The following is a 10,560-nucleotide window of genomic DNA, read 5'->3' as shown; positions in this document are numbered from 1 at the left end:
AGCAAGTTATTACCAACTGAAGGGGTCATTCTCTGAAAATAGTTAGCATGTAAATTTCTTTTGTCTTTTCTATTTGGAAAAAATCAATATCCTTTTGTTTCATAAAACAGGTGCAACTAGTCTCCCTACTTTCCATTACTTTATTCTGTATGGCTGAGGACAGGATCAGTGGAAAATTTACAAAAATCCTTTCTCTTCTCTCAATCAATCACAATTTTTTAATCCTTTAAAATGGGAATTGAGAAGAAAGGTGTTTTTAAAAGTACGTTCTCAGAATTTTACAAGTGGTCCAGGAATTTGTCTACACATGGGAGACATGGTAGACTTCACAGGGGAATCTACGTTGGTACAAATTGTGATGTATTGTGGGAAATCTCTAGTACTGTGTGACACCAGACCATTTGAAAATAGCATTTGAGAGAGTTGAATTAAATCACCTTAATTGTGCGTCCAGATTCCTGTTTTCATTTTCCCGTCTCGCCCAGATTCCGTTTCAAAGTTTGTTATTATTCCCTGCTGATAAAAATTATCGCCAATTTCTCTAGCCATCATAGCTGCATGAGCATGCGACGTGTTTCGTTCAATATAGATGCGAACGGGATACTTTTTCAGTTTTGGATATTGCTTAAAAGTGAATTCCACCGACTGGATACACAGTATGGTGTGTTTATGGAGTAAATTTTCTATGTCGTGCTGTGATTCGGCAACCACGTGGTCTAAAGCGATTACACACGCCGACGACTCTTCTTCAAGAGAATCGGAGAATTAATTTAGCGGTTTGTGTTTCATTATTTTCATAAATGTTTCATGTGCCAAAGGTGTTTTCGATGGATGTGTTCGAGAAGGTTCGCAATCTGGGCACGTTTTTGCAATGCAGACATGATGCATCTGTCGTGTTTCAAGAGTGTAAGGAACCCTTTCACGTGGAGCAAGAATGCTGTGATAGGTTAAGACACTTGGTGGAATACGTTGCATGGAGCGAACTGTTGCAAGGCCAAGTGCTAGATCTTCATTTCATGGTATCAATGGACCCCTTCACACTACAGAAGAGTGCTTGGCGATATGAAACAACGTATAGAATGTGGAATGATGCAGCCGGAAGAGACATCCTGCAAGTGTGTACACTTCTAGACAGACTGAAACAAATCCGCCCGAGAGATATACTCTCCAAGGAAGGGAAGTGTGTTAGTCCTATGTTTAGATGCTGCTACATGCAATGTCTTATGACGGATCTTGGAAAAAAAAATACGTAACCATTTTCCAATACCTAATGCATACCGCTCAGATACATGGGATGGCTGTACTGATGGCATCATATATTTTTATGATAACCATATGTTTGGACTACAACTGATCAATGGACATAGATATTCATTTAACTATAATGACTGCGATATTGCTTACACAGCGTGCTGTGTCATGCAACGAGACGAGTACAATCCATACATCAGCACATATTCAAAGGATTGCCTCTGCAACAGGACGAAAGATCGAATCTCGTTCTCAATTGATTGACCAATGCTTTCGGCAATTGCATTAAAAGTATCAGCCAGTAATTTTCCATTAAACTGTGCACGTCTCTATTACAAGTTCGACTTCAAATTACCTAATAGGACTTTTTGTCAGTTCTGTCGAGGCTCATTATGGGGCAAAACTCGCCCGTCTATTCAACCGAGTACACTAACATTTCAAAATCACTAGTTTCCGTTAACTAACACATATTACCGGGTTTTTTATTGGGAACACTGAACCGATTTTATACCTGCGGACATTTCGCACGAATTTGACTACACGGTACTCAGCGAACAATTGTAATTGTTCGCTAATCAAGGAGACTACCCAGCCCACATGCGCCTGTGATTAAGGACCTGGTTCATATGCCTCTAAATCGAGCAACTTTATTAGAATGCCGTTGTGAGTGCGTACATATATGTCTTCTGACTCATTGTGGTGAATAAGTAGGAATGGAATTATTTATGAAAGGCAGAGCTCTACAAACAATTAAATACATTTCATAAATTACTGATAGCGATAAAACAGCAGTAAAAAGGGATCGGAAGTTAATCATATAAATAAGTCAATCTTATTGAACAAAATTATCGCTAGAAGCGAAGTACTCAAACTTTATGAATTTAGGTTACCGTGTACAGTCAAGCCATCAATGTAGCTTTCCAATTTTCAAACTTCAGTTTGAATTGTGTTCAGAGGAAAATATACAAAACCGTATTATCTATAGGAAGACCTTATATGAACAAACTGCAATAATTTCTCCCTGTTTATGCAGTAGATCACCATTTCCCCGAAGTTTCTGAAATGCTCAACAGCGTGCATAGCGTTTTTATTGTATGATACCGGCCCACTGCCAACATCAGAAATATGTAGATGCAGTCACACAAAGTACAAAGGGAAAGTTGACAGGTAATGATATTTTTCATTCTCATTTATGTATTGCCCTGAAGGGAACTATTTCTACCTGCAAGCTTATCAGGTTTTCGATTAAAGGATTGTTGTTTATGCGTGAAATGGGATTTAGTCGGAAAATGGTTTCGTCATAGCTTTGTTTTTATGTCTCAAAGATAAAAGAATATTCAATTAGCAACTGTGCACAAGATTTGCCAAAAACTCACAAAACTGGCACCCAGGGCTTTTTGGTAGATGTGTTTGGACTCAAGCAACAAAAAGGTAATTTGTCTTTGCTTATATCCTGGGTTTTTGGCAAGGGCGCGATTTCACTTTGACAATGTTAGTTTCCGAAACCGTTATGCAAATGTAACGGAAGAAAAAAACCATCATACATTCGTATTAGTACGGTTTCCTCCCCCCTCCCCAAGTTTGGTTTAGACAAAGGTATAGTTTAACTACATTGGAATCTAGTACAAAAGTAAATTTAAAGTACCGCTTCAGAGAACTGAATAGTTCATAGTCACTGAAAATAAACAATCGAGGAAACGAAGATTAGCCTACATGTCTGGTTTTCGTTAGCACAGCGCAGCTCGCGGTAGAATTGGGGCAGGATTTGCTTTGCGCAGGCGCAATGCGAATGATCGACAAAATGGCTGCGCCCATCTGGCATGTAACGCGTTGTTATTTCTATCGAGTTTAGGCCAAGGAATTTAGTCTGCCATTTGATATTTTGAACATAATTTGTATCATCGTCGACGAGAATGGCAGAAGGTGACCAACTTCAAGACCTTTTGCAGTTTCTTACGCTGGAAACGCGGCTCGATGTCTTGTCAGTTGCTCTACATCACGTCCTCGGACTCACAGGGTCTGTCGATGGCATACGACTGTTCAAATCGGACAAACGATACCTTGAGGCGATTTTTACCCTGACGCGGCATCCGCAAGAGTCTGTTGCGACAGATTCTTATCTTGCACTTGTGAATCTGTCAACTGATGTCGCCATGGCCAAGATTATTACGTTTGATTACGATTTGGTTTCTGATTTTGTTCAGTACGTCTTGAAAAGTGACAGTGTTTATGCGGATTTCGTTTGCGGGATACTGTCCAACATCACGCGTGACGAACACTGCTGTGAAAAAGTGCTGGAAGAAATAGAAAAGAGCGAATCAGGACTCTCGGAGGTTGTAGAGGTAATTTGCAAGGACAAGTTCAACCCGAAAAACAAGCTCCATTATTTGGGACAACTTCTCTCCAATCTCACGCAGCTTCCGCAAGCCAGACGTTTTATCCTCGACAAAGAGAGATGTGTGGTACAACGCCTCCTAGCGTTCACTGAATACGAAGGATCGGTCATCAGAAGAGGCGGCATCATTGGAACCCTGAAAAACTGTTGTTTTGAAACAGGTAAAAGACAAAGACTCCCGTAAGCAAATGCCCATACCCAGAAATCATTTTAATTTGGAGACATCCATACAGCGTTTCATCTAGACAGGGGATGGGAGATTCCCCGGTGTTGTCATCCCGGTGTTGTCATGTTGGCACCCCTAGTAATTTGTCAAGGTTGGACCAATCCCCCCCCCCCCCCACAATGGTGCCAGTCACACCTTGCATTGAGGTGTCCCCACAAAAGCTCTTGTGGACAGTGTTTCATCCAGGATGGCATCAACAAGGGGATTTCCCCCTTTACCAGAAAATTTAATTTAAGGGGAATTTCACCACTGAATGAGTTCTAATTGTATCTCTAGACCTTGAAAAGACCATAAAAACCTGAAAAAAATCGCAACTTCATTTTTCTCTGTTTAACTCGTTTTCGTGTCAAATAAGATCTGCTTAGTTTAAGGAAGCCAACAAAGTATCCAAACTTTCATTGTGGCCAAGTTTCAATTGTTTTCATATAACTTTGATGGTATTTTTATCATTTTTGCTGAGAAAACAAGTTCATTTACTTCTTCTAAGACTCAAAGTGTATTAAATACACAAGTTTAATCTTGCAAACACCATTATGTACAACATACAATGATATCTTGTTAAAATGATTTCCTGTCCAGACAAAAAATTCAGATGTCAACAACAACATTGAAGACTATTCATTGTCATGATTTGCAGAAAATGTTGGGAGTAGGACAAGAAACTATTGAACAACGCTAGAACCAAAATAATGGCAAATCCTTTAAAAGTTGGGGCCATTCATGCATTCTCACAGAAAATGTGATACAGTGATAAATGAAAGTAGCATGCAAAGTGTTTACAATTAGTAACAATATTTATACAACGTGCAAAGTCAGAGGAGAGGAGTGGTGTAGTTAAGAAACTATCGCTAATGATCTTTAGCTTCTGACTATATGAATCCTGTTATTAAGAAGTAGTGTAAAACCAAGTTAAGGAGGTCTTTTACTTTAAAGACGTCCTCACCTTGCGAACATGAGGCAAAGCCCAGAGTGATCAACAAACAGTGTGTTTCACCTAGGTATCGCAACTCAGCGTATGAGACGGACACAATCCATGTACAAAACAAACGATAAGCTGGGTATCACAACACATTTTAAAGTCACCAACTCAATGATTAATTACAGTAAACCAACATGGGGCAGCCGCCCTGTCTAGACTGAGAGATACACTTGATCTACAATGTGTGGCTTTTTAGTTATTCTCTGTTCAGAATACCTTCACCTCTTGAACTCTTAGCTGAAATTGTAAAAGAAACAGTTACATTGTAGACAGGGCTCGAAATTAACTTTTTACCCTGGTAGTCCACTTGGGCTACCATTTTCTGAAGTTGGTAGCCCAGTGACAACGGCTGGTAGTCCATGAATATTTTAATTTAGTATAAGCCCCGGTTCAGCACACAAAATAGAAGTAAAACTAGGGGCTTGAACTCGAGAAACCCCATGTTATGTGTCACGAACGCTTAATTTATGCTAATTTATGTATATTTTAACACTTTCTATCACTTTCAAAATCGGCTTATACATCCAAAGAAATTGAAACTTGAGTAAAGAAAAAAATATTCTCATGAACTTTATGAACTGGCATGCCTTGTTACACCCGAGTCTCTCTATACAGAACGTAATACATTGATACTGATCTACAACCATAGATAAAAGACAGCGAAACTCAGTTAACTGACACAGTGTTTTATATTACTATTTCAAATCAAACTGATTACATAATTTCTTGACATAGAAGTTACAGTTTTGTGAAATTTCAGCATCAAAACCCTAAAACTTGACACAAGTACGTACGTCTTGTATGCTGTCGATCAACAGCATGGTGTGAATTAGCCCTGCGTACAGGTCTGTGTGTTCCCGGCGTTATACGGCCTCCACCACAGCCCTGCAACGGTCCATAAGCTTAGAGATAACTGGCGACATTCAAAATGGCGATCTCCATGGGTAAACAACTTGTAGAGTACGATATGTTTTAGAAAACGAGCGGTTTTGGACGTTAGGAGAAGTTAATCGCTTCTTTTCTGGGGTCGGTTAGGAGGTAAAGGTAGGCAGGGAAAGGATTTTGCCCCGATAGAGTAGAATTTCGGCCAAAAAGACCGTTTTTTCGTTGCGGTCCGGATCCGGACTGCAGAGTCGCCAGTTATCTCCATAGACCGTTGCAGGGCTGTGGTGGGAGGCCGTATAACGCCGGTAACACACAGCCCTGCCATGCAGAGCTAGGTGTGAACTGGCATGCAAAGACTGCACACGGAAAAGCAACTCAACATTCTAGTATCAAACGCTCTGCATCTTGTGAAAACAACAACATAGCAGTGAAAATTGTAATAGTCACCAGAAAAAACTCTTATGAAAGGATAATTGCTTCAAACAAATGAAACTGCATGTTGACTGCATTTAGCTCGTCCGAAAGTGACGGACATCCCCGGGCGGACATCGCACGCCAAGTATTTCATGTCCCAGGCTTTGGTAGTCCGTGTGGGCTACCATTTCATGGACTTTGGTAGCCCCAGGGAAAAGTTGGTAGTCTGTGGACGCGGGACTACCGCTAATTTCGAGCCCTGGTAGATCAAGTCTAGTCAACTGTTTATCTCTCAGTCCAGACAGCGACTGCCCCATGCTGGTTTACTGTAATTAATCGATGAGTCGGTGGCTTTGAAATGGGTCCGTGATACCCAAGCTAATCGTGTATTTTGTGCGTGGATTCAGGGAAAGACACTTATTTTTTTATCCGCTTGCCCTTCGGGCAAGTGGGGGGTGAAGTTCACTTGCCCGAATTGGAAAACCACTTGCCCAGTAAAATTATGTGTTTAGAAAAAAGCAAAAGCAGTGATTTTTTATTTCACATTTTATCATGTTATTCATCAAACTTCATGATGTAGTGAAAAATGTCAGTCACTCTCTCAGTATTCTCCCCAGACTTCCAAGAGTGCTGAGCAGCTCATTAATATTCATGATCATTAATTAATATGCATGAAAAATTATAATATTTAATATGCTTGTACGTTTACTTTCTTAGGGCTATAATAATGTACAAATAATAACAGCCACTTCCACTGTACCTTCAAGGTATTTTTTCAGTTTTAACTGAACTATAGCTACAGAAAGAAAAAATCTTTAGAAGTTATAAAGGAATTTTTGAAGCTTCGGAAAATAACTTCTTTGTCATGTTTTTACACTGCGTTTATCATCCCTCACCACTATGAAGTTATCATTACATTACACTATACTAGTATCCTGTTTTTCTGATGACTTAGGTGGTCTTTTTAATGCTCATGCGCAGATTCAGTAACTTTAAATCAGCAACTTAAGGGTGTCGGCGAGTTTGCGATCTGTTTTGAAAGCTGAATTTCTCGATGTGAAATTCGGTCCGATTGCTTCTTTGCAGTCATTTTAGAATGGGAAAATTCACAAACAGAGGTTGGTTGCCACGGACAAGTAACTTTTGGCATATTGACCTGAGAAATAAGTCAGTGTCCATTGAAAATTTAAAGATTGGACCCGTTGAAACCAAAGCTTGCTCGTGACCATGCATGCATGCTGTTATCTTTGCATGCAGTCTTTCCATAATGAACCCCGTGAATGTCAGTCACTGAACTGAACATTGCAATGCAGAGTACGTTTTAGTAAAAGTCCTATTTTTTGGTGCTAATTTTCACTACCTAATTTTATTTTTATAGTGTTGTAAACATTCATACAAAACAAAAAAACTTTGTGTGGCTCCTTTTAGATCGTACAGACATGTGACACCATAACCTTATCTTGTGAGGGCAAGGAACTTTGTGGACGTACACTCAACCAGCGTACTGTAATTAACTGATGGTATTGTTTATTGAAAACGATCATCCACATCAGAAAATCAATCTCATGGATTTGATTTCGAGGTAATTATTTTTTCACTTGTCCCGTTGGGCAAGTGGCATCGGCGTTTCACTTGTCCGAATGCGACTTTCACTTGCCCCGGGCAATCGGACAACCGTTAGTGTCTTTCCCTGGGATTGTGTCCATCTCATACGCTGAGTTGCGGTACCTAGGTGAAAAGCACTGTAAACATGTCCCGCAAATGGTGTACCCAGTAACTGCCAACTCATTTGTCCTCATATAGATGTAGGAAAATTTTACACATCGCCTGTATTTGTTCATTACTGATGCACAAAAAGTTTTCTTTGTTATTCCTAATTGGCTCAAAGAGTTGAGAAATGTCAATTTAATGGTAAATTGCATGCGGTCATACTCTGTCACTATTTTTTTTATTCTCTAATTATCTTTCCTACACAATTCTCTTGTGATTTTCCTTATCTACTTGTTATGCTGCTATTGTAATCCATGAGAACATTATTCTGAATGAGTTTTGGTTTTAAACAGAAAGTGTAAAATCAGTGTTAACAGGAGCATGTGTAGAGTAACCATGATAAGAGTGACCACTTTGCCTTGTTAAATAACAGGAAATCCTCACCTCTTTTGAATACATATCTTGCAGCTTACCATTTGTGGTTGCTCAGCGATGAGGTTGATATCCTACCAAGACTCCTGCTGCCTCTTGCCGGCCCGGAGGAATTGTCTGAAGAGGACATGGATGGGATGCCGGAAGATCTCCAATTCTTGGAGGATGACAAACAAAGGGAACCAGATCCTGCTATCAGGAAGATGCTGATAGGAGCCATTTTTCAGGTTTGTTGTAAATTGTGTTTTTGACTCTAATCAGAAGTTTTCCAGGACACACTTTCTTCCCTCAGTGGCGTGTGTTGTGAGTCCTAGAAATCTTAGACATATGAAACAAAAATACACCCTCAATTTTGTATGCCCTAATATCATCGTTATTTAGTTGAATGATTCAGCTGTATATTCCCAGCATTGTGCCCCCTAGGAAATTGGCTTTAAAACAAGGTCTATCATATAGACCAAACAGACACCTCGTATCATCACAATGTTACCAGTGGTTCATGATACCTTCTCAACTCTGTAAATCATCATTTCATCAGATAGACCAAGCAATGTCATTACTTTACGTGATTAGAATATTCAAGAGATTTTAATGTCATTTGGTGGAAACTTTCATATCTGTGCACTTCGTGTTGTATCGTCTTTTCTGACGTGTTTAATATACATTGTTCTACCGTCTGTTTCATCTGTGGGAGTAAATATTCCATGTGAGAAGATCAGAGTGGGGTTTTGAGAAATTTTGAGGTTCTGCTGTATGGTTTTTATGAAATGTTTCATTCTGATTTGTTACTTTGCAGCTGTGTGCCACCAAAGAAGGTAGGAAGATTGTGAAAGACAAGAGAGCTTACGTCATACTCCGGGAACTAGACAAGCAAGAGACGGATCCAGAGGTCTCCAGCGTCTGTCACAAACTCATCTCCCTGCTCATTTCAGATGAGCCAGAAGAAGGAATGGAAAATCTGAATGAGGTTGAGATTCCAGAAGATGTGCAAAGAGAGCTAACACAAGCAGACGAAGAAGAAAAATCTAATCAAATAAAAAAGGAGTAAATTTGATAAATCAATAATCAGTAAGACTTACTAGATTTGTTCTCTCGACAAAGGATATAGAAGGTGTGCCATGACAACTCATATCGTTGACATTTCATGTTTCTTAAAATTGCCTTTGACCTGTATGACCTTTGACCTGAAAACATCCAACTGGTGCCACTGCCTATGCTCTCAATGCCAGAAAATGTGCTAGAAATACCCTGTGCATTTTTAAAGGAACATTTGGACATTTCTTGTATTTATACAATCCTCTCTATGAAAGATTTTCAAATATAAAGTATGTTATCTTGAATAGAGCAATGGCAGGGTTAATAATCTCAATGATTAGAAAGTTTATTTGAAAGGGTTTTAGAAGAAATATTTAATTGTGATATTAGAGGTAACTGCTCATCTCTGATGGGGATAGGAACCATTTGAAAATGATAGCGACAAGAAATTCCTCAATTAAAGATATATATGTCAAGTTGAGAAACAAGAACTGTCCAGTAAAACATACCTTACAGTGTCAATCATCATCAGAACTGAAGAAATAAATGGAAAGAACTATTGTAATATGTGAACTGTCAGGAGTATGTTTGATTTTGTAGGTTGTGAGCACACAGTCCCTCCACCTTATTTATAACACGATTGGAAATATTTTGGGATAATAGGATATTGTAGTAATATTGGTTTATTCAGTAAATTTAAGCTCATCTACTCTTCTGTTTTTGCAATTCACATATTTTTAAGGGTAATCTGTAATATTGTAACTTTCAGCTATAGGGTACCCGACACTTTTGATAAATTTGCACAATAAATAGATTTCTACCATTTCAAAATGACAGATCCTATTGTTTTCTTTGAAATTGTCATTATTGTTTTGTCCATTCCCCAAGTTTTGGTAATTTGAGAAAATAGAGGGTCATGTCCAAGGTGGCCCTGAAAAATAGAGGGTCATGTCCAAGGTGGCCCTGAAAAATAGAGGGTCATGTCCAAGGTGGCCTTGAAAAATAGAGGGTCATGTTCAAGGTGGCCTTGAAAAATAGAGGGTCATGTCCAAGGTGGCCCTGAAAAATAGAGGGTCATGTCCAAGGTGGCCTTGAAAAATAGAGGGTCATGTTCAAGGTGGCCTTGAAAATATAAGGTAGTGTTGTCAGGAACAATTTTTAGACATTTTCAACTTTTAAATTTCAAAATATCTTTTTAATACAAATATTTCACACGCTACTTGAACTCCTTGT

At 39.1% G+C, this 10,560-nt stretch overlaps 1 protein-coding gene across 1 annotated transcript; it reads left to right on the top strand.

The window, feature by feature from the left end:
* The first annotated feature begins 3,024 nt into the window (after positions 1–3,024).
* LOC139145089 (protein HGH1 homolog) lies at positions 3,025–9,900 on the top strand. The gene is made up of 3 exons (XM_070716036.1): positions 3,025–3,807; positions 8,329–8,519; positions 9,089–9,900. Exons 1-3 carry the CDS (start codon positions 3,165–3,167, stop codon positions 9,338–9,340), a joined length of 1,086 nt encoding a protein of 361 aa, XP_070572137.1. The 5' UTR covers positions 3,025–3,164; the 3' UTR covers positions 9,341–9,900.
* Positions 9,901–10,560: the final 660 nt, after the last annotated feature.

Source organism: Ptychodera flava, chromosome 12 (genome assembly GCF_041260155.1).
Source record: "Ptychodera flava strain L36383 chromosome 12, AS_Pfla_20210202, whole genome shotgun sequence".
Classification (NCBI taxonomy): domain Eukaryota; kingdom Metazoa; phylum Hemichordata; class Enteropneusta; family Ptychoderidae; genus Ptychodera; species Ptychodera flava.
Note: the sequence above shows the minus strand (reverse complement) of the source record. Positions and strands in the feature narration are given on the sequence as shown.

Excerpts from the sequence above, each read along its gene's own strand:
- LOC139145089 (XM_070716036.1), top strand. The coding sequence starts at position 3,165 with ATGGCAGAAGGTGACCAACTTCAAGACCTTTTGCAGTTTCTTACGCTG. Across the intron at positions 3,808-8,328 it reads AAACTGTTGTTTTGAAACAG|CTTACCATTTGTGGTTGCTC; the intron begins GTAAAAGACAAA and ends CATATCTTGCAG. Across the intron at positions 8,520-9,088 it reads TGATAGGAGCCATTTTTCAG|CTGTGTGCCACCAAAGAAGG; the intron begins GTTTGTTGTAAA and ends GTTACTTTGCAG.